Consider the following 23,986-nt stretch of genomic DNA (forward strand, 5'->3'; position numbering starts at 1 on the left):
ATGGCTCGCTGAGCTTGCCATGCTTTGGGCACGGTGCCTCGCTATGCTCGGCACACTGTTATTCTCCCACCATGACTCAGTGGATGGTAGGGCATGAAATACCGCCTGTCGGCACAAAAAAGGTGAAAAACCCCATTTTGACCTTTTGACTGTCGACCTTGCCCATGTTGACCTAATTCCCATGTCGACCTTCAGTCATGTCGACCTAATGCTTGTAGACCTAGTGACTGTATCCCATAGAATATGCTCTGCACCATCTTCTAGTTTATTCTATTGTTTTGTACATTTTGTCCATAAATGACCATTAATTTGAATCACTCCGGGACCTACCGGCCAATCAGCCGCACCGTCCTCACCGGAATTTGTCCTTTCACTGCAGGTCATGAAGGCTGCAAGAGTCGGGATGAAGGAGTACGAGCTGGAGAGGTAAGTCATTCTCCAGTGGTGTATGGCCGTAACGAGCCCCTTGTTAGCAGCATTCCTAGCGGTGACACAATGAGGTTTTGTCTCCGGCTGAGAGGCGCCCTCACACCCTCCCTGTCATACATTCTCTCTGTGTCTCACACGGTATAATTTATATTTAATGTTCTGTCCTGCTAACCCATAACAAGCAGTCAGACGACGGCTTACATTGTTCTCTTGCAAATGCATATATTGGTCACATTAAGGTGTTTCTGCATGCGCTAAGTTGAAGGCTTTTTTTTTGGATGAACCCTTCATTATGAGAATTGCAATTTGTCTCACCGGGTGCTTACATACAGATTGGATGAATACGTTCTTCCTCCAGTGAGTGTGCATGACTGATTCACGCTAATATTTAACTAATAAAACATTTAGAACGCTACCAGCTCACTCATTAAAGCTTTTCAGTGTCCATCCAATTGATTATTTATACTGTTTGTATATATACCTTTGTGGGTGATCAACACAGAAAACAATTGAATTGCACCCTCCGATCTCCCACCCCTTTAAATGGGAGACCAGACACGTATGGGTGCCGGACAGTTTCCCGACAGTCTGGATCCTGACAGTCAAAACCCTGACACTCGGGGTCCCGACGGCCATCGGCTATTCTCCCTCGTGGGGTCCACGACCCCCATAGAGGGAGAATAGAATAGTGTGGCAAGCCCGCAAGTGGCTTTGTTGCGCTCGCCCCGCTGTCTGAGTCCGGTCAGTCGGGCTAATGACTGTCGGGATCCCAACTGCCGGTGCCATATACCACACCCACACATATACAGATTTCCAATTCCCCTGTATGTTTTCAGGAACAATTGGGAGTACATACAGACTCCACAGAAATAGTGCCACGGTTGGACTTAGACCCACAGCCTCAGCACTGGGAGACAGCAATTCTCACCACTGTGCAATTGTGCTCCATCGTTCCCAGACAGACAACAAATACATTCTATTTGACCAAGATTTTCTTTCTCCTATTTACCTAAATACATTCATTAATCTTGAACAGTTTTTGTCTTGTCTGCTTGATTTATTTTTGCTCGCCGTTCCCAACTTATGGCTGGTTAACCGTGAGGCAAATATCGGAGGCAATTATCTGGAAAAACTCATCTGAAATGTGCTCAATTGGGCATGCAGCCATTGCTGTGCCTCGTGAGTTACAGGCGTTTCTAAGTGATCCTCTAATTAACATGGCTGCTTCTGATGTTACTGAGGGATCGTATCAGGTAGCACATTAGAGGTACGATGGAGATCATAGTCACACACCAGACCGAGTATATGAACATACGGAAGTCGCTGGATTACACCGATGGTATATCCGCTTAGTAGAATACAGTTTGAATCTTTGTATTGGTTCAGAAAGTTTATTTACTCATTTGGTCATAGTATTCCATCTTGTGTAGGACTGAGGTACATAATAGTCCCTAATTGACCGGTGTCACCCTCATAGGTAGCCATTTTGTGTGCCAAACCAGTGATCAAACGGAGGCAAAACATGGCTGCCTCTGTCACTTTGTGTGTGTGTGTGTGTGTGTGTGTGTGTGTGTGTGTGTGTCAGGGGCACATTACCATCTTTAGTTTTAGTTAATGTCTTCCTGATGTCCATATTGAAACTTTAAAAGTTGAAGCTGGTACCCAACATTTTTAAAACTTATTTTAAAATGCTATATAAGTGGCTGCTCTGGCTGGTTGGCTGTGGCAGTTGTCAGCTGCCCTGGAAGGCTGTGGTGGTGGAGTTTGTCAGCCGCCCTGGCTATGGAGGTAATTGGCCACGCTGACTGGCTGGTTGTGGTGGTGGCAGTTGTCAGCTGCCCTGGCTGGCTGTGGCGGTTGTCGGCTGCCCTAGCTGGCTGGCTGTGGCGGATGTTGGCTACCCTGGCTGGTAGTCACGGTTGTTGGCGGTCCTGACTCGTGGTGGCAGTTGTCGGCTGGCTGTGGCGGTTGTCGGCTGCCCTTGCTGGCTGTTGTGGATGTCGGCCGCGCTGGCTGGCTGTGGAGGCTATGTAGGTTGTGGCCGTCCCTGGCTGGTAGTCAAGGTTGTCGGCCATCCTGGCCTCCCAACTGTTTTTTTTTACGGCTTGGTCATTTAGGGTATTTAGTTGTGTCACACACATGCAGGTAGATACACGCAATTTTGCAAATCCAATAAAATGTAATAATCCAGTGCGAAGAGAAGCACAGCAGCGCCAAACTTGGCAAACACTCCGGCCCCTTGCATCTGGACAATCATAATGCTGTTATCCCAGACGCCTGCAGACAGCCAGCCAGAAGATGCTCCTTGCTGGATGTGGCTCCGTATAGCGACGCTAGTCCTTCGCGGGGATTCTCTGTGTTCACCCATCAGTAAGATAAAGGACAAACACTTCTTCCAGGCATATTCTGATTTCCAAATGGCTTCATATATAGGGCAAGAAGCTAAACATATATTCCAGCATTGAAACCTGCGAGAGAGAGAAATATTTACAGATGCCAAAAAAACTTATTTAAACAGTAAGCCGCGCTCCAGGACAAAGCAACATCTGCTGAATGTTTACAGCGTGGAAAGCGATGACCGCATGGATCTTGCAGCCGCGTCATGCAGCCATTCTGTGCCAGGAAACCATGTCCAGGTTTACTAGGAACGCACACAAGTATCTGTGACTTACGTGGGTCCCGGAGGGAGCAATTATTTCAGTCTGCGTGCCCTCCCCTGCATATTACGGAATGTCAAAGACAAGTTTAGCCCCTTTTAGTCTTCAATCACGCTTGCCTGGAATGGCTGGTGTGTGCGGAGTCTTCTGAGACCGTAATAAGGGCGACACAAACTGCTGCAAGACGCCTTCCTTTCGTTCACTGAACAGCAATGGTGAGCGAGGGGCAGTCCTTCCCTAGGCTTCTATGGAACGCTGCAGGACCTATCCCAGTTATCCACAGATGCAGCTTTATGACCATATAATAATTCTCTTCACACTTACTGCATATAATAAAGTTATAAAGAGTCCTTGCTAGGACAGTCCCCATATGCAGAGTTTCACTACACTGCAGACTGTTAATGCAAGCCATCAGATAAGAGCGCTCAGGGAAATAGGTCATTAAATTGCACAGATTAGAGCCGGGCTGGTAAAACGGGATGCAGTCAACATCCCGACGGTCAAAATCCTGACCAGGACAAAATCCCGACATTTAAAATCCCGACAGGGTCAAAATACTGACATATAGAATGTACAGGTGAAACAGTCAACATGACTTTCTGTCGACAGGTCGCAAGGTCGACATGTTTTTTTTCACAGTTTTTTGACCCGACATGTGCCGACAGGCGGTATTTCATGCCACTGGGGCGTGGTGGGAGAATAAAATAGTGTGCCCGAAGCATTGCGAGCGAAGTGAGCTATGCGAGGGGCTGCGGTTCACTTCCAACTGTGTCCATGTCGACATTCGGGTAAAAAAACAGTGAAAAAACCCATGTCGACCTCGCAACCTGTCGACGGAAAGTCATGTTGACTGTTTCACCTGTACATTCTATCTGTCGGGATTTTAAATGTCGGGATTTTAAATGTCGGGATTATGACCCTGTCGGGATTTTAAGATTTTAATCGTCGGGATTTCATACCGAATTCTGTAAAACTGGTCCTCAAGATCTACCAACAGTCCATGTTACCAGACCACCACAGGTTCAGTCATTACTTTAACATTCCCCAGAGCACCCAGCTGGTGCACAGGTGCAGTCATTACTAACTGTCACATTTCCCAGAGCTCCTAGCTGGTGCACAGGTGTAGTCATTATGAACTGTCACAATTTCTAACATGCTGCATTAATTTCCATCCGACACATTCTACAGATCCACAGATGGCCTGGAAAACCTGGACTGTTGGTAGATCTTGAGATGCCAGTTTAGCCACCCCTGGAAGAGAGGGAAAGTGGTCTGCATAGATCTGTTTAAAGCCATCTTAAAACCTAGTGCTAACATTAGACAGTGGAACAAGCCTAACTGGAGCATTATGGGAAACCAATCCCACATTTTAGCAATGTGTACAGAGGATACAACTGAAATTTAAGTGTTTTCTTAGGAACCTGAAACAATTTGCAGCTGGTCAGCTGTAAGGCAGACATAATTCACAGCACTTTAGGATATATCCGTCATTAATGTTCCTTACTATATCCATCATCTAATCCCCTGATAGTCATGGTACCTAGCCCTCCCCCATATAAGCACGATACCATGTAGAACTGGTAGAGTGGTATTGAGTGTTGCTTTCTTTTTGCAGCTGGGTAGCCGGTACCCTCCCATATTGCTGTATTTGGATGTTTTTCAGCAGATTATTCATTATGTAGTAATATTATGTGATTTATAGATCGCCTTCTCCATTAGGACTGAAGGAGATGTATGTAGTATGGACATAATACAGAGCTCTGAAATGTAATTTTTCAAACACTGCCTTTAACCTGGCAGTTAGGAGCTGATTGGCTGCTACTTTCTCGCTTTCCAAGTACATCTCTCCATTATGAGGTAAATAAAAATACTAGGGGATGAGATGTATCAAAGCTTGGAGAGCGAATATATATTGAAAGAGTTTGTCGTGCCTAAGAATCCTGCATACAGTAAGTAGGGAGTGCAGAGATTTGGGAGGGAAGGAGCAGTGAGCGTGCTGGAAGGCACTGCCAGTGGCCGGGGACATCAAACAGCAGCGTAATGGCTTCTCAGTGTGAGGCCCAGACACTGTAACTAGATAGCACCTGGAGACTCCGGATTCAGAGCCAATCTGTCATTCTTTGAAGTCCAATGGTCAGGAATGGAGGTGCGGCGGCCTGTATGCGCGTTATGCTATTCATTTAAACCTTAGGATATTGGTTGACCCCAGAGGTTATAGTATACGTGCTGGAAATGACACTAAGGAACTTGTTGCAGAACCCGATAAGAGAAGCTCTGTCCTTCTGCTTGTGATTCCTAGTAATAATGCGGAAATGCAGGGGTCCGCACTATGTTCAGGTACTACCTCCACCTAATGTATCCCACCGCTGTCCGAAGAGGTTCTGCAGAGGCTACGTGTCTTCCAACAAACATACGGCAGCACAAAAATTATCAATTATTAAATTGATAATATTCCATGCTGGTGTCACTAATCCACTATTTACCACCTCATGGGTGTGGTATAGCTCATAGACAATGTCTAGTCAGACAGTCAATAGGTCAACACAATGACAAAAGTAATGACACAAGTAAAATGTCAACATGACAGGTCAATATGTGTACATGGGCACCATATAAGTGTACACCCTCGCTGCACTTGCCATGCTTCGGGCACGCAGCCTAACTGCACCTGGCACACTATTCTCTTCTCCCTCTATGCCCACTGGGATGGTAAAATATGAACAAGTTGGTTTAAAATAAAGTAGATTGTCGGGATATTGAGTGCATTGGCATGTCTAACTTTTGGTGTTGACCACAACCCGGCCACATCCTACCCTCATCATCCTCCTCCTTCCCTCACACCCTGGCCACAACCTCTCCTCCATCACTCTCCTCCTCCCTTACACCCCAGCCACATCCTCTCCTCCATCACCCTCCTCCTCCCTTACACCCCAGCTTCATCCTCTCCTCCATCATCCTCCTCCTTCCCTCACACCCCAGCCACAACCTCTCCTCCATCACCCTCCTCCTCCCTTACACCCCAGCTACATCCTCTCCTCCATCACCCTCCTCCTTCCCTCACACCCCAGCCACAACCTCTCCTCCATTACCCTCCTCCTCACTTACACCCCAGCTACATCCTCTCCTCATCCACCCTCCTCCTCCCTTACACCCCAGCTTCATCCTCTCCTCCATCACCCTCCTTTTTCCCTCACACCCCGGCCACAACCTCTCCTCCATCACCCTCCTTCTTCCCTCACACCCCGGCCACAACCTCTCCTCCATCACCCTCCTTCGTCCCTCACACCCCAGCCACATCCTCTCCTCCATCACCCTCCTCCTTCCCTTACACCCCAGCTTCATCCTCTCCTCATCCACCCTCCTCCTCCTCCTCCCTTACACCCCAGCTTCATCCTCTCCTCCATCACCCTCCTTCTTCCCTCACACTCTGGCCACAACCTCTCCTCCATCACCCTCCTTCTTCCCTCACACCCCAGCTACATCCTCTCCTCGTCCACCCTCCTCCTCCCTTACACCCCAGCTTCATCCTCTCCTCCATCACCCTCCTTCTTCCCTCACACCCTGGCCACAACCTCTCCTCCATCACTCTCCTCCTCCCTTACACCCCAGCTACATCCTCTCCTCCATCACCCTCCTCCTCCCTTACACCCCAGCTACATCCTCTCCTCCATCACCCTCCTTCTTCCCTCACACCCCAGCTACATCCTCTCCTCCATCACCCTCCTCCTTCCCTTACACCCCAGCTTCATCCTCTCCTCATCCACCCTCCTCCTCCTCCTCCCTTACACCCCAGCTTCATCCTCTCCTCCATCACCCTCCTTCTTCCCTCACACTCTGGCCACAACCTCTCCTTCTTCCCTCACACCCCAGCTACATCCTCTCCTCGTCCACCCTCCTCCTCCCTTACACCCCAGCTTCATCCTCTCCTCCATCACCCTCCTTCTTCCCTCACACCCTGGCCACAACCTCTCCTCCATCACTCTCCTCCTCCCTTACACCCCAGCTACATCCTCTCCTCCATCACCCTCCTCCTCCCTTACACCCCAGCTACATCCTCTCCTCCATCACCCTCCTTCTTCCCTCACACCCCGGCCACATCCTACCCTCATCATCCTCCTTCTTCCTTCACACCCCGGCCACAACCTCTCCTCCATCACCCTCCTTCCCTCACACCCCGGCCACATCCTCTCCTCCATCACCCTCCTTCTTCCCTCACACCCCAGCATAATCCTCTCCTCCATCACCCTCCTTCTTCCCTCACACCCCAGCTTAATCCTCTCCTCCATCACCCTCCTTCTTCCCTCACACCCCGGCCACATCCTCTCCTCCATCACCCTCCTTCTTCCCTCACACCCCAGCTTAATCCTCTCCTCCATCACCCTCCTTCTTCCCTCACACCCCGGCCACAACCTCTCCTCCATCACCCTCCTTCTTCCCTCACACCCCGGCCACAACCTCTCCTCCATCACCCTCCTTCTTCCCTCACACCCCGGCCACAACCTCTCCTCCATCACCCTCCTTCTTCCCTCACACCCCGGCCACAACCTCTCCTCCATCACCCTCCTTCTTCCCTCACACCCCGGCCACAACCTCTCCTCCATCACCCTCCTTCTTCCCTCACACCCCGGCCACATCCTCTCCTCCATCACCCTCCTTCTTCCCTCACACCCCAGCTTAATCCTCTCCTCCATCACCCTCCTTCTTCCCTCACACCCCAGCTTAATCCCACACCCCAGCTTAATCCTCTCCTCCATCACCCTCCTTCTTCCCTCACACCCCGGCCACAACCTCTCCTCCATCACCCTCCTTCTTCCCTCACACCCCAGCCACAACCTCTCCTCCATCACCCTCCTTCTTCCCTCACACCCCAGCCACAACCTCTCCTCCATCACCCTCCTTCTTCCCTCACACCCCAGCCACAACCTCTCCTCCATCACCCTCCTTCCCTCACACCCCGGCCACATCCTCTCCTCCATCACCCTCCTTCTTCCCTCACACCCCAGCATAATCCTCTCCTCCATCACCCTCCTTCTTCCCTCACACCCCAGCTTAATCCTCTCCTCCATCACCCTCCTTCTTCCCTCACACCCCGGCCACATCCTCTCCTCCATCACCCTCCTTCTTCCCTCACACCCCAGCTTAATCCTCTCCTCCATCACCCTCCTTCTTCCCTCACACCCCGGCCACAACCTCTCCTCCATCACCCTCCTTCTTCCCTCACACCCCGGCCACAACCTCTCCTCCATCACCCTCCTTCTTCCCTCACACCCCGGCCACAACCTCTCCTCCATCACCCTCCTTCTTCCCTCACACCCCGGCCACAACCTCTCCTCCATCACCCTCCTTCTTCCCTCACACCCCGGCCACATCCTCTCCTCCATCACCCTCCTTCTTCCCTCACACCCCAGCTTAATCCTCTCCTCCATCACCCTCCTTCTTCCCTCACACCCCAGCTTAATCCCACACCCCAGCTTAATCCTCTCCTCCATCACCCTCCTTCTTCCCTCACACCCCGGCCACAACCTCTCCTCCATCACCCTCCTTCTTCCCTCACACCCCAGCCACAACCTCTCCTCCATCACCCTCCTTCTTCCCTCACACCCCAGCCACAACCTCTCCTCCATCACCCTCCTTCTTCCCTCACACCCCAGCCACAACCTCTCCTCCATCACCCTCCTTCTTCCCTCACACCCCAGCCACAACCTCTCCTCCATCACCCTCCTTCTTCCCTCACACCCCAGCCACAACCTCTCCTCCATCACCCTCCTTCTTCCCTCACACCCCGGCCACATCCTCTCCTCCATCACCCTCCTCCTTCCCTTATGTCCCAGCCACATCCTCTCCCCATTTGTTGGTACTTTATCTCCATGCATTTTTTCTCTTTTCAAGCTGTAGTAAATCTTTACCCAAGTCTTTTACATAATTTACTTTGGGCTGACGTCACCGTAGTGCACTGAGCAGTTGCGATAGCGGTTCATGTGTATGAATTCTCTAGCAACCTTGTCATATGTTGTACTGTAACATTTCCTGCTTGTTGTCTGAGGATCATTTAATAATCACCCCAGGAACTGAATTAGAGACCGTATTTTATCTTTGAACTTTGTAGAATACAAAATGAATATCCAGACTAATGCTTTTCTCTTTAGAAGGCTCTGAACATTTATTAAAATGCCATGTAATTCTGGTGCAACGTTTTCCTTTTAATATAGTAACACCTGCTGTTTGTTCCAGTCTCCTCCACGCGACCGGACGCCGGCCGTCATTTATACAGGAGCTGAGATCTGAAAAACATGTTATGCCTTCATTTTCTCAAAGCTGTGTTATTGCCACAAAGAGGCTGAAAGCTGCAGTTACCTGACCCCTTTCTTCTCGCTGTAACAAGCTGCCCATTAAATTAGATGGCGCAGGAAATTGAGAGGAAAATGTTTTCTTTTACATAATGGCATGTGTAGCAAGTTCTGAAAGAGCATTTCAGGGCAGTCGGAGAAAGCAGCTCTATGCACAGCGATGAAGAAACGGTGCGGTCTGAGAGGGATGACATAGATTTGGTTCTGTAACTTAATGAATGAGCCCCAAATATGTGTGTGTATATACTGTGTAAGTTTGTATGTGTGTGTATATGTGTAGATATATATATATATATATATATATATATATATATATATATTTATTTGTATGGCATTCAGAATACTGACACCAGAAGCCCAAAGGGGGAATCGCGACAGGGGTCAGGCAAATATGCTTACCTGACCCCCTCTCCCCCAATATGGGGTGGTAGGGAGGTGTGCGGGTGTATTAGTGTGGGTAGTACAGGTGTGAGTAGGGGAGGTGTGAGGGTGTATTAGTGTGGGTAGTATAGATGGGAGTAGGGGAGGTGTGTTAGTGTGGGTAGTACAGGTGGGAGTAGGGGAGGTGTGAGGGTGTATTAGTGTGGGTAGTATAGGTGGGAGTAGGGGAGGTGTGAGGGCGTATTAGTGTGGGTAGTACAGGTGTGAGTAGGGGAGGTGTGAGTAGTACAGGTGGGAGTAGGGGAGGTGTGAGGGTGTATTAGTGTGGGTAGTAAAGGTGGGAGTAGGGGAGTTGTGAGGGCGTATTAGTGTGGGTAGTACAGGTGGGAGTAGGGGAGGTGTGAGGGTGTATTAGTATGGGTAGTATAGGTGGAAGTAGGGGAGGTGTGAGGGTGTATTAGTGTGGGTAGTACAGGTGGGATTAGGGGATGTGTGAGGGTGTATTAGTGTGGGTAGTACAGGTGGGAATAGGGTATTAGTGTGGGTAGTACAGGTGGGAGTAGAGGAGGTGTGAGGGTGTATTAGTGTGGGTAGTACAGGTGGGAGTAGGGGAGGTGTGAGGGTGTATTAGTGTGGGTAGTACAGGTGGGAATAGGGTATTAGTGTGGGTAGTACAGGTGGGAGTAGAGGAGGTGTGAGGGTGTATTAGTGTGGGTAGTACAGGTGGGAGTAGGGGAGGTGTGAGGGTGTATTAGTGTGGGTAGTACAGGTGGGAGTAGGGGAGGTGTGAGGGTGTATTAGTGTGGGTAGTACAGGTGGGAGTAGGGGAGGTGTGAGGGCGTATTAGTGTGGGTAGTACAGGTGGGAGTAGGGGAGGTGTGAGGGTGTATTAGTGTGGGTAGTACAGGTGGGAGTAGGGGAGGTGTGAGGGTGTATTAGTGTGGGTAGTACAGGTGGGAGTAGGGGAGGTGTGAGGGTGTATTAGTGTGGGTAGTACAGGTGGGAGTAGGGGAGGTGTGAGGGTGTATTAGTGTGGGTAGTACAGGTGGGAGTAGAGGAGGTGTGAGGGTGTATTAGTGTGGGTAGTACAGGTGGGAGTAGGGGAGGTGTGTTAGTGTGGGTAGTACAGGTGGGAGTAGGGGAGGTGTGAGGGTGTATTAGTGTGGGTAATACAGGTGGGAGTAGAGGAGGTGTGAGGGTGTATTAGTGTGGGTAGTACAGGTGGGAGTAGGGGAGGTGTGAGGGTGTATTAGTGTGGGTAGTACAGGTGGGAGTAGGGAAGGTGTGAGGGTGTATTAGTGTGGGTAGTACAGGTGGGAGTAGGGGAGGTGTGAGGGCGTATTAGTGTGGGTAGTACAGGTGGGAGTAGGGGAGGTGTGAGGGTGTATTAGTGTGGGTAGTACAGGTGGGAGTAGGGGAGGTGTGAGGGTGTATTAGTGTGGGTAGTACAGGTGGGAGTAGGGGAGGTGTGAGGGTGTATTAGTGTGGGTAGTACAGGTGGGAGTAGGGGAGGTGTGAAGGTGTATTAGTGTGGGTAGTACAGGTGGGAGTAGAGGAGGTGTGAGGGTGTATTAGTGTGGGTAGTACAGGTGGGAGTAGGGGAGGTGTGTTAGTGTGGGTAGTACAGGTGGGAGTAGGGGAGGTGTGAGGGTGTATTAGTGTGGGTAGTACAGGTGGAAGTAGGGGAGGTGTGAGGGTGTATTAGTATGGGTAGTACAGGTGGGAGTAGAGGAGGTGTGAGGGTGTATTAGTGTGGGTAGTACAGGTGGGAGTAGAGGAGGTGTGAGGGTGTATTAGTGTGGGTAGTACAGGTGGGAGTAGAGGAGGTGTGAGGGTGTATTAGTGTGGGTAGTACAGGTGGAAGTAGGGGAGGTGTGAGGGTGTATTAGTGTGGGTAGTATAGGTGGGAGTAGGGGAGGTGTGGGGGTATATTAGTGTGGGTAGTACAGATGGGAGTAGGAGAGGTGTGAAGGTGTAGTAGTGTGGGTAGTATAGGTGGGAGAAGGGGAGCTGTGGGGTGTTTTAGTGTGGGTAGTACAGGTGAGGGTGTATTAGTGTTGGTAGTATAGGTGGGAGATGGGGAGGTGTGAGAATGTATTAGTGTGGGTAGGTGGGAGTAGGGGAGGTGTGGGGGTGTATTAGTGTGGGTAGTACAGGTGGAAATAGGGTATTAGTGTGGGAAGTATAGGTGGGAGTAGGGGAGGTGTGAGGGTGTATTAGTGTGGGTAGTATCGGTGGGAGTAGGGGAGGTGTGAGGGTGTATTAGTGTGGGAGTAGGGGAGGTGTGAGGGTGTATTAGTGTGGGTAGTATAGGTGGTGGTAGGGTAGATGTGAGAGTGTATTAGTGTGTGTGTGTAGTATAGATGGGAGTAGGGGAGGTTTGAGTGTGTGTTAGTGTGGGTAGTACAGGTGGGAATAGGGTATTAGTGTGGATAGTACAGGTGGGAGTAGGGGAGGTGTGAGTGTATGTTAGTGTGGGTAGTACAGGTGGGAATAGGGTATTAGTGTGGGTAGTATAGGTGGGAGTAGGGGAGGTGTGAGGGTGTATCAGTGTAGGTAGTATAGGTGGTGGTAGGGTAGATGTGAGGTCTTATTAGTCTAGAATGAATTCTCAGGAGATTCTCTCAAGAAACAGACATTTGTTCAAGGCACTGGGGACTTGTTGGAGTACTTCATATATGCCCACATGTGGTTGGTGTATTGCTTACTGGGCACATGACCGCAGTTGGTTCCAGGATTGGATCTAAAGGATACACTGAAGATTGGTTAGTGGTAGGCAGCTGATGGTCTCCAACATGGAGGTGCCCGGTTTGCAAACAAGAACACAACCAGCAGTAAGTCTGTGATTAGTGCAGCTTTCTGGAGTGCACATCAGCTAGTAATGTGATGCAGCAATAGCATCATGGATACAAACAAGCCTGTGAGACACTTGAAAACTGAGAAAACATACATGAAGTAAGTCCGGTTCGTGCACCTTATAAGAGAGACCCACTTCAATTTATTTTATTCGTTTAGTCAAGTGTCCTTATGAATAAGTTTTACATATATTTAGGAATATTTACAGTTAATTCATCCCTTGAGTGTTGTTAATTATTCCTCTTAATTATCGCAGTGTGTTTTAAATTTTTATTTTCTACTAAGCTGTAATAGAGTTTGATGTTCAGACAAGAGGGGGCGTCCTATAATTGAGAAAACAGGGTTTCTCTTTCAATGGTCCTGGTGACACAGCTCAACACTGGGATGTAGGAGGGTCCGAAGGAGCCAGGCACCTATCCTAAAGTTTTAGAGGGTAGGCTCCTCCCCTACTGCATCCCTGGACTCTTCAGTTCGTGTTAGGTGCCCACTGGAGTGGGTGCTATTCTAAAGGGCTGCAGGAGCAGCCGAAGAATTAGAGTAGTTAGGGGATTTTTATTATTTTATTATTTTATTAACTTTTACCCTAGCTAGGTAGGCACAGTGTGAGGATTCTCATAGTGAATCCTCACACTGCTTGCGCAGCAGGAGCTGACAGAAGCGCGTCCTGTCAGCTCACTGTGCACAGGGGAGACACTGTCTGGTCTCCCTGTGCAGCGCTTATAGCCTTTTCTAAAAGGCTGCCTGGGCTCCGGAGTACCCTGAAACCGGCTCCACGTTTAGGTGGGGATCATGGGGGACAGGCGCTCCGTGATGGCGGCGGCCATTTTATGCGGAGCTTACACGCTGAGCTCCTAGATGAGAGGACAGCAGCGTTGTGACAGGCATGTTCCAAGTGATCCCCATTTGAGGGGGAGACACTGGAACTAGGAAATCCTACCTAAGGAGCGGCTTGCTGGGGGTGGTTGGCGCCAAAAGGTCACGGACCCCGCAGCAGCAGGGACCTGTGGTCTCTTCCTTCACTCTGACTTTGGCGCCTTTCAGAACGCTTGCAGCGGAGCTGAGCTGGCTTACTGATCCTGGCAGAGTGACTTGGATTTCCTGGGCATCGCTTCCCCGCAGTTGAAACCAACAGACAGATAAGTGACTGGGTGCATTGCTCTGTATAAACGCTTGTACATTGTTTGCACTGTGTATACTGATAGATATACATTTATCACTTACATCATGTCTGAGCATCAGGCTGTGGTTTTGGGGGAGGGAGCCCTTAATGCACTGAGCGCGTGCAATGTTTGCACACAAAAGTTTGTCCCTGAGCAGATGGCCAAGGGGGGCTTATGTATTACTTGCGCTGATGTGAGACCCATGGGCAGTGATCCCCATAGGGCAGAGCAGATGGAACCTGCGTGGGCCAGGGCCCTAGGCAGGTCAGTAAACGCTTTGGTGCAGCTTTTGGACAGGCAGAGTGATGGGCTGGTAGAATCACAGAGACCTATGCCATCATCTCAGCAGTCGTCTGGCTCCTTGCCTCTTACCCAGGCAGATCCTGCACTTATCCAGGTGATGCAGGATACTGCAAAAGGGATTAACAGGTTCAGTGAAATGCTGGACAAAATGGATGATGTGGCAGGGACCCCTAGAAGGTCTTATGCTTTAACTACTGTGGTAGATGAAGAGGAAGGAGAGTATACTGACATCCCCTGGGATCAGGGTGATGATTTGGAAGAGAACTCTGCTGCTGGTATAGAGGATCTCATTGTAGCTGTGAAGCAGGCTTTAAAGCTGACTGTGGAGGATAAGACTCCTGTTAAAGGTGTTTTTAAGCGACAGCGGAAGGAGGCTGTTACTTTTCCTTCAGATGAGGGGTTACAGGAATTGTTAGAAGGGGCTTGGAAAACTCCTGATAAGAGGCTTCAGATGCCAAAACGATTCCTTAATCTGTACCCCATGCCAGAGTCTCATGCAGAGCTCTGGGAAAGGGTCCCAGTTGTGGACGCTTCAGTGGCACGTTTGTCCAAGGCTACTGTATTACCAGTACAAGGCGGTGCAGCTTTTAAAGATTCTGTGGATAAAAAGCTGGAGGGAAACCTCAAGGCTATCTTTGAAGGGGTGGGGTTTACCTTACGACCCCTTATTGCTTCAGCCTGGGTTTCTAAGGCCATGATAGAGTGGGCTGGTGAATTATGCACCATGCTGCAGGCTGACCCGGGTGCATTACTGCTTGCAGAAAAGATTAAGGCAGCAGCAGAATATGCAGTTGAAGCAGAGGAGGAAGCTATTAAAATGGCAACCAGAGTGTCCACAGTCTCCATTAATGCCAGGAGAGTGCTTTGGCTTAAAGCCTGGGAAGCAGACAATGAGTCCAAGAAGGCTCTGGAAACATTAGCCTTCAAAGGAAAGGTACTCTTTGGTACCGAATTAGAGGAGATTATAAAACAGGCCACAGGCGGCAAAAGTACATTCCTGCCGGCCTCCTCAGCAAAGCAGACATCCAGATTTTCTGCTTTTAAGCCGTCCTTTCGGCCCTCCCCTAGAGGTGGTGCGTCCTTTCGAGGACAGTCTTTCAGGGGAAGGTTTCAGCCCTCTAGAGGCAAGACACAAAAGTCAAAATTTGGCTCCTTTCACAAGAAGCCTGCCAATAAAGGAGAGGATAAACCCTCTGCATGACTGTCAGGGGCTTTGCCCGACAGTGACTGCCCGACAGTGACAAAAGTGGGCGGGCGTCTCACACACTTCAGGGACGCTTGGGCTTCTCTAGGCCAGGATGCCTGGGTGCTAGACATCATAACACAGGGTTACAAGATCCCTTTCAGAGGGCCACCTCCGAAGAGGTTCATTCCCACATCCTTACCAAAGGAGGCACGGCTGCGTACAGCTCTTGTGAGAGCAGCGCACTCCCTTTTGAAAAAAGGGGTGGTTACACTAGTCCCCAAGACAGAGTGGAAGAAAGGCTTTTACTCCACGCTGTTCCTGGTGCCCAAACCAGACGGGTCTTTCAGACCAATACTAAATTTGAAGTCTCTAAATGTTCATTTATGGGTAGACCATTTCAAAATGGAGTCTCTACGGTCAGTACTCTTGAGTCTGGACCAGGGAGAATTTTTGGCGTCCATGGATGTCCAGGACGCATATTTGCACGTTCCTATACACCCGGAGCATCAGACCTTGTTGAGGTTTGCTATAGGAGACCTGCATTTACAATTCCGGGCGTTACCCTTTGGGCTAGCAACCGCACCAAGGGTATTCACAAAGATAATGTCAGTAATGGCGGCGGTGCTGAGGCTCAGGGGAATCACAGTAATACCCTATTTGGACGATCTCCTGTTCAAAGCAGAGTCAGCAGCCATGCTGCAGAGTCACTTGGCAGAGGCCATCAGTTTTTTGCAGGCTCACGGCTGGATTTTAAATTTGCAAAAATCTCAGTTGGTACCGTCACAAAGGCTCCAATTCTTGGGAGTCATACTGGACACCCATCTTCATCGGGTATTCCTCCCGGAGGTAAAGGCCAGGGATCTGGTCACCCTAGTCCAGGAGATTCTCAGGGCTCAGAGCATTTCAGTATGGAGGTGCCTCAAGCTCCTGGGGAAGATGGTGGCGTCATTCGAGACGCTTCAATTTGCCAGGTTCCACTCTCGGGGGTTCCAATGGAACATTTTGTCAGCCTGGTCAGGAAACACTTTGACCATGAAATCCGAGATGATAGTGCTGTCTTCGGACACCCGAGAATCCTTGAAATGGTGGACAGAAGTAGATTCCCTTCAGTGGGGTCGGTCATTACAGACCTGGGACTGGTTGATAGTAACTACCGGCGCCAGTCTCAGGGGCTGGGGGGCAATAGTCCTGGATCTCAGGCTTCAGGGCCTGTGGACGGCAGAGGAATCAGCGTTACCAATCAACATCTTGGAGCTGAGAGCTGTCTGGAAAGTGATTTCCTTGGCGGGAGACAGGTTACAGAACCTCCCTTTGAGGATTCAGACCGACAATGCCACAGCTGTGGCGTATCTGAATCACCAGGGAGGTACACGCAGCAGATTGGCCATGTGGGAGGTATCCAGAATCTTCCTATGGGCGGAACAGAATGTTCCAGCTGTATCGGCTATATTCATCCCAGGAATAGAGAATATAGAAGCCGACTTCCTGAGCAGGGAGGAGCTCAAGGAAGGGGAATGGAGCTTACACCCTCAGGTGTTTCAACAAATCACTTCGATGTGGGGAACTCCGGATGTGGACCTGATGGCATCCAGGATCAACCGTCAAGTGCCCAGGTTCTATGCCAGAACAAGGGATCCACTAGCGGAGGCAGTGGATGCCATGACTATTCACTGGCAGGGAGATCTCCTTTATGCATTCCCACCAGTACCAATGTTACCGAGACTTCTGAAGAAAATACAGGGGCAGAAGGTTCCAGTGATCTTAGTGGCCCCAGATTGGCCAAGGAGATCCTGGTACTCGAGGCTTCAGAGGTTGTCTGTGGACTCATGGCGTCTACCTCTGAGACCAGACCTTCTAAGACAAGGCCCATTCAATCACCTGGATTCAGATCGATTGATTTTGACGGCCTGGCTATTGAAACCACCATTTTGAAAAGAAAAGGGTTTTCTGAGGCAGTAGTACAGACGATGATAAAAGCCAGGAAAGCTGTATCTTCGGCAAATTATTATAGAGTCTGGAAGACTTACATTCGATGGTGTGAGAGAAGAAAGGCTCATACATCTCATTTTAAGCTATCAAGAATGATGGAATTTTTACAAGATGGTTTTTCATCGGGCCTAAGCCTTCAGTCACTGAAGGTGCAGATTTCGGCCTTGTCCATCTATTTCCAGAAAAAGATAGCCATTTTGCCGGAAATTCAAACCTTTTTACAAGGAGTATCCAGGTTGAAACCTCCATACAAGCAACCAGTAGCACCTTGGGATCTATCACTGGTTTTGGAATGCCTTCAGAAGGCACCATTTGAACCTTTAAGGTCGGCTGACTTTAAGTTTCTCACGTGGAAGCTAGTGTTTTTGTTAGCAGTAGCATCTGCTAAAAGAGTTTCAGAGTTGGGAGCCTTGTCATGTAAATCTCCCTTCTTAATTTTTCATGATGACAGGGCTGTTTTGAGAACAGTGCCTCAGTTTTTACCGAAGGTGGTATCTACCTTCCATTTAAATCAGGAGATAGTTCTACCTGTGTTTCAACCCCCAGAGGGTTCTAAGAAAAGGGACAAGTTGAGAACTTTGGATGTTGTGCGTGCCTTACGCATATATGTGGACAGAGTGAAGAGTGTCAGGAAGACTGACACATTGTTGGTATTGTATGACGTACACAAAATTGGTTGGCCTGCATCTAAGCAGACTATTGCTAGGTGGTTGCGGTCTGTGATAGCCTTTGCATACACCAAAGTGGGTAGACCAGTACCGGCCAAAATAAATGCGCATACCACCAGGTCAGTTGCCACCTCTTGGGCGGTTCGACATGGGGCCACAGCTGAGCAGGTTTGCAGAGCTGCCACTTGGTCATCTGTTCACACATTTGCCAAATTCTATAGATTCCATGAGTTCGCGTCGGAGGACGCATCATTCGGGCGAGCAGTACTGAGAGCTGCAGACCTGAGCGTACCCTCCCAAAGGACCGGCTCTGGAACGTCCCAGTGTTGAGCTGTGTCACCAGGACCATTGAAAGAGAAAAAGGGATTTTTGTAAGAACTTACCGTTCGAATCCCTTTCTCTGATATGGTCCTGGTGACACAGCGATCCCTCCCTTACGCTCAGTAAGTATGCCAGAAGTTTCATGATGTTCATGTTAAAATGGTTAAAAGTTAACAGTTTTCTGTTATAAAATGTGCATATAATATGTGCAGGCGTTTGTACTGAGTTAATGTATTCCAGTGGCTTTGAAAGATTGAACTGAAGAGTCCAGGGATGCAGTAGGGGAGGAGCCTACCCTCTAAAACTTTAGGATAGGTGCCTGGCTCCTTCGGACCCTCCTACATCCCAGTGTTGAGCTGTGTCACCAGGACCATATCAGAGAAAGGGATTCGAACGGTAAGTTCTTACAAAAATCCCTTTTTTACCATGATTTTTGCCTAATGGTCAGATGTAGCTAGACACCTCTGTTTATGTTTCCATATTGGTGAATGCAAAATAATCAGTTACTTATAGTCAGAACTAGGTGATTCATCGCGCCCTTCAGGCGTCATAAGGGGCTGCTCCCCCTTAATTTGTGAACATTTGTATTGTGAGAAATATGGTTAGAATTGTATGAAAGATGCCCTGTATTGCAACTTGAGTTATAGGTGAAATGTGTTAAATAGAGAGCATATGATGTGGAAGGGAGTGTGAATTGTTTTGTTTAATTAAAAAGCGGTTACAGAGTAAGATGTACATTGATAGTGTGGAGGGTACAGTGACATTTGTCGGTGTGGGGGGGGTGTGATGTTTAGGTGTGTGTGTGTGCAATAGTATAGTAGGGTGTTTTTGAGCCAGCGGCTCCCTACTGACGGAGGTCACGACACAGGAAAACAGCAGGCTGGGTAGTGATAGGGGTGTGTGGGCATAAGGGGGACTAAAGAGCATGAGCATGGCAACTACAGTTTAATGCCAAAAAATGCAAAATCATGCACTTGGGTCTCAGAAATCCAAAGACTAAATATAGTATAAATGGCACTATAATGGAAACTACTGAGGAAGAGAGGGATCTAGGTGTCACTTTTTCAGGGGACTTAAAAGCAGGTAGGCAATGAAGAAGGCAAGTCAGATGCTTGGTTGCATAGGGAGAGGTACAGTATCAGCAGTAGAAAGAAAGAAGTAATAATGCCACTGTATAGGTCATTGGTACGACCTCACCTAGAGTATTGTGTTCATATCTCCAGAAGGATATAAATACATTAGAGACTGTACAAAGAAGGGCAACTAAAATGGTGCATGGCCTACATCACAAAACGTACCAGGAAAGACTAAAAGATCTTATTATGTATACTTTGGAGCAGAGAAGGGAAAGGGGGGACATGATAGAAACTTTCAAATATATCAAGGGCTTTAACAAGGTGCAGGTGGGAGACATTCTTCACAGGGAGAGGAGCAACAGAACACGAGGACATGCACTGAAACTAGAGGGAGGAAGATTCAGGGGAAATGTGAGGAAGAATTACTTCACAGAAAGAGTAGTAGATAAGTGGAATAGCCTACCATCAGAGGTGGTAGACGCAAATACAGTAGGATAATTTAAACATGCTTGGGATAAGCATATTGATATCCTTACAAAAAAATAAGGATCAAATATGGTTTGAGGTAACATGTTTAAAAAAAGGGCAGACTAGATGGGCCAAGTGGTTCTTATCTGCCGTCAAATTCTATGTTTCTATATAAGAGGAGGGTGGGGGACACTGCAGCTTCTGCCAGTGGGTGAGGGTCCAGCGTGGCAGCACAGGAGTACAGGATGGTGGCCCTGAGTCAGTGTCTCCTCCTACTGGGTGGGAGTTAGGGTGCATAAGAGCAGGAGGCTGGGTGGTAAAGCATGATAGGGGAATGTGGGCAACACAGGGTGAGCGGCTTCCCACTGGCGGAAGTTACGGGGCAGGAGAACAGGAGGCAGGGCAGTGATAGAGGTGTGTGGGCATGAGGGGTAGTAAAGGTTTTTGGCTGTTGCAGAGTAGGGATGGGCATTGGTGCAGACTCCATCGATGGTTGGCTTTGATGGTGATTTTGCACCATGCCATCGATAGTAGTAACATATTATTTGGATAACCATCGATTGTTGTAGCTATCGATGGTCATCCAATATATCTGACTGAATAGGCCGTGGGTCAATCAGAACTCGGTGGCGGGACTTGTGGGTGTGGGGGGGGGGGGGGGGGGAGAGCTATGCTCCGTGTCCCGGCACCTTAAAAAATTTTTAAACTTGATTGCTTCTCATTTGCCATTGATGTAGGGAAACCATCGCAAATCGCAGGAGGGGGAGGCGAATAGTGGGAGGGGGCGCGGCGGTACCATGAATCGCGTGGGGTCGCAAATCGCGGGAGGGGGTCCGTGGGGGGGTCCACGAATCGCGGGAGGGGGCTTGGGTCCGCAAATCACGGGAGGGGGGGCACCGTGAATCGCTGGAGGGGGGGTCGTGGGGGTCCCGCTAATCGCGGGAGGGAGGGTCGTGGGGGTCCCGCTAATTGTGGAAGGGGTGTGCGAATCGTGGGGGTGTGTCACGGGGGGGCCCGAATCGCGGGAGGGGGCGCCGGAGGTGCTGTGGGGTTCCGTGAATCGCAGGAGGGGGTGCGGGGGGTCCGCGAATCGTGGGAGGGGGGGCTAGAATCGTGGGGGGGCTAGAATCGCAGGAGGGGTGATGCCGTGAATCGCGGGAGGGGGTCCGCGGGGGGTGCCATGAATAGCGGGAGGGGGGTTTCGTGAATCGTGGGAGGGGGCTTGGGTCCGCGAATCGCGGGAGGGGGGGGGTCGTGAGGGTCCCGCGAATCGCTGGACGGGGGGTCGCGGTGGTCCCACGAATGGGGGGAGGGGGTGCCGCGGATCACGGGAGGGGGGTCGTGGGTGTCCGGGGGGGGTTGCTGGCAGAGGGGAGGGGGGTGCGGGAGTAATGGTTGATGGTGGCTGTGGAGTGATGGTGGGTGTGTACTGTAGCCCTGGCTGGGCGGAGGGAGGTGATGTCAAGGGGGTAGGATGTGTAGAACGTTATACACATAGAACACTTTTCCCTAGGAGTTGCGGGTTTGTGTATCCTGCTGGGCAGGAACGTTAGCTACACAGGGGATGAGTGACAGATCTGGCTAAATATATAATATATAGACAGAATGGCAGAAATATATTTCCCCCAAAAGCTCCAGCATTGGGGCTAATAGGATTGCAACGAATAATACCACAACTAATTGGATACGTCCCCAGGCTACTTGTCAGGCACTTGCCTCTATAATCCGTGCTGTGTTCTTCCTATTACAGTCTGACCACAGAGAATGGCAGATAAAATATGGATTCAGACCGACTACTGCTAGGTTAGTACATCTGCATTATTTGCCTACAATAATTAATTACTCTATTCAAAACTGTATGGCATATCAGTAACCATACTTATTACAAATCCCGATGAACAATTCTAAAAATCCACGTTCTGTACATACTTTACAATTATTCCTAAATATATTTATTTGATCCCATTTTAAACTCCTCCACGTTTCCTTCTATCCGGGGAAACCATGTTGAAGGATACAGGACTTTTTCATTTGCTTTGTATGTAACATTTCTACGTAATCAGCGCTTCTAATTTGTGTCCAATTTTCTTTGGAGGTTCATCCATCACCTGGACTTAAATAAATTTACTCAGCAGCCGCTAATGGCTCTTACATATACTGCACACATCTCCACGTGTGATCCAATTGTTTATCTCTTACCATTAGAGTCCCAATCGGGCCTTAATCTCTTTTGGGACCCCTCATCTACGAGATCGTGTTGCTTTGGCCGCTGCACTGTTTTTGACCTTGAGAGACGCATTAGCATTGCCAGTTGTGAGATATTAAAGCACAACTTGAAATAATGGTAACTGAATGATGTGGACAGCAGACAGCTCAACTTATATCTTAGAAATTAAGTTATTTATGACCTTTTGAGACCGCCCCCCTTCCCTTTTCTAGATCTACTTAATCCAGTCGGAACATAGCCAGCTGCCTGGAAGTCTCTAATGACCATTAATAACATCTGTTCCCGTCACCTTGTCTGCTGAGTAAAAATCCATCACAGGCCTTTGCATCTCGCGAGGAAGATCAGAATTGGCATGTGTTATTGATGTAACTGGTACCTGTCAGTTGCTTAGGGACAAATACAAGCAGGAGAACTTGGAGATGAAACGGGCAGTCATTTGTATTGCAGGATTACTCCTCGCCATGTGTGTTTGCAGCAAATCGACAACCGCTTCGTCTCACCGCTTATACCATGCTGGGTGCGAGTTACAAATAGAATTTGCACCCAAAGATCTACACCCCGGCTAGGCCATCTATTTCATGAATGCGGCCTTAACCTTTTTCAAGACTAGTGCACGGCTGAAATGAAATTGTCTCGATGTATCGCATGGGCACCTTTTTTTATTCAGAGACACGAAGATCTAAAATCTAATTGAAATGTTTTTGCGATGTTTACTGGCCAAAAAATTTGGGGGAATAAAATGAAAAAAAAAATTATTTGCAAAAACTCGGGCTAAGTTCTTGGTCCTGTTTTTTTATCATGGCTCTGAAGTCCTGCTAAATGTGATGAGGTTTACAAAGTATAATCCCCAGAAAGTGCCACCATCTGGGATCAGCACACTGGCATTGGGGGTAATTGGATGGCCTCTGACGTAGCAGCGTTAATTATCATTGCTAATTGGCTATCCCCTTTGTCTCCTGATATACCGTAACTGCATCTCTGATAACCCAGTCTGCCGACGTAACGTGTCAATTGTGCAGACGTTTTTCTGGTTCTGGTTGCAGACTCCAGTGGTTCGACTGCTCAACGGTGAAGAAGGCAAAGTGCTCCGTCACAGCATTTTATATAGAACGGGTCATCCATTGTTGAGGACAGGTTACAATGGGGCTATAGTATACAGTATACAGAAGGTGCACTCCATTATAGTTATGGAGAGACTTGCTATTCAGGAAGACTAAGGCAGTGTCTTTATGAAAGCAATTTGTCCTTCTCCAGATTTAATAATGCAAGGAGACTATATAAATCAGGCTGAATTGTAATAAAGTAGGCTTTTATTGTTAGCTTGGGGTTTGAGCCAAAGCGGCTGCCTATGTGCTTTTGGGGTCTGCTCCTGTCCCCAATATGACAGACTTGTCTCAGCCCTATACAGTCATCAGCTTACACTTACATCCGACATATACAAGTATAGTATAGAAATACCGGGTTGCAAAAGGCACCAGGAGAGTCTGCAAAAGGCACAGGAGAGTCAAAGAAGCTCAGATTTGCACCAATTTCTCCCCAAAATGAGTGTTTTCTCGGAGGCTCTGTCTTTTTGGGGATGCAAACTACAGACTTTGGATAACAGGGCGTGGTCAAATTGTAGGAGGTGTGGCTATGCCCCTTCTAAAAAAAAAAAAAGGAAAAAGGCTATTCCTTCGTGTAGCTTTCCAGGCCCCTGAGACAACGCTGGGAAAAAGTAATAAGTACTGGATCTCAGGCATCACCTACAATGAATGTCCCTCTAATTGCCTGGTCCGGCAATGTTATCATGAAGAGATGCTGATGCTGATAGGCGTCTGATGTTCTGCAAGTTGGTTAAAGCAGATCTCTCTGTGACATCAGTTAACGAATCATATGTAATTAAAACTGCATCATCTTTTTATTCAATTCAACATAAAAC

General features: G+C 48.8%; 1 protein-coding gene across 2 annotated transcripts in view; it reads left to right on the forward strand.

Moving 5' to 3' along the window:
* Positions 1-23,986, forward strand: part of PEPD (peptidase D) — a 177,179-nt gene that overhangs the window by 71,177 nt on the left and 82,016 nt on the right. For both annotated transcript variants that reach the window (XM_083165224.1, XM_083165225.1), the window contains one exon: positions 380-426. In XM_083165224.1, the coding sequence (XP_083021350.1) occupies positions 380-426 (47 nt within the window). The remainder of the gene's footprint in view (positions 1-379; positions 427-23,986) is intronic.

This window comes from Crinia signifera, chromosome 11, assembly GCF_055691185.1.
Source record: "Crinia signifera chromosome 11, ASM5569118v1, whole genome shotgun sequence".
In the NCBI taxonomy this organism is placed as follows: Eukaryota; Metazoa; Chordata; class Amphibia; order Anura; family Myobatrachidae; genus Crinia; species Crinia signifera.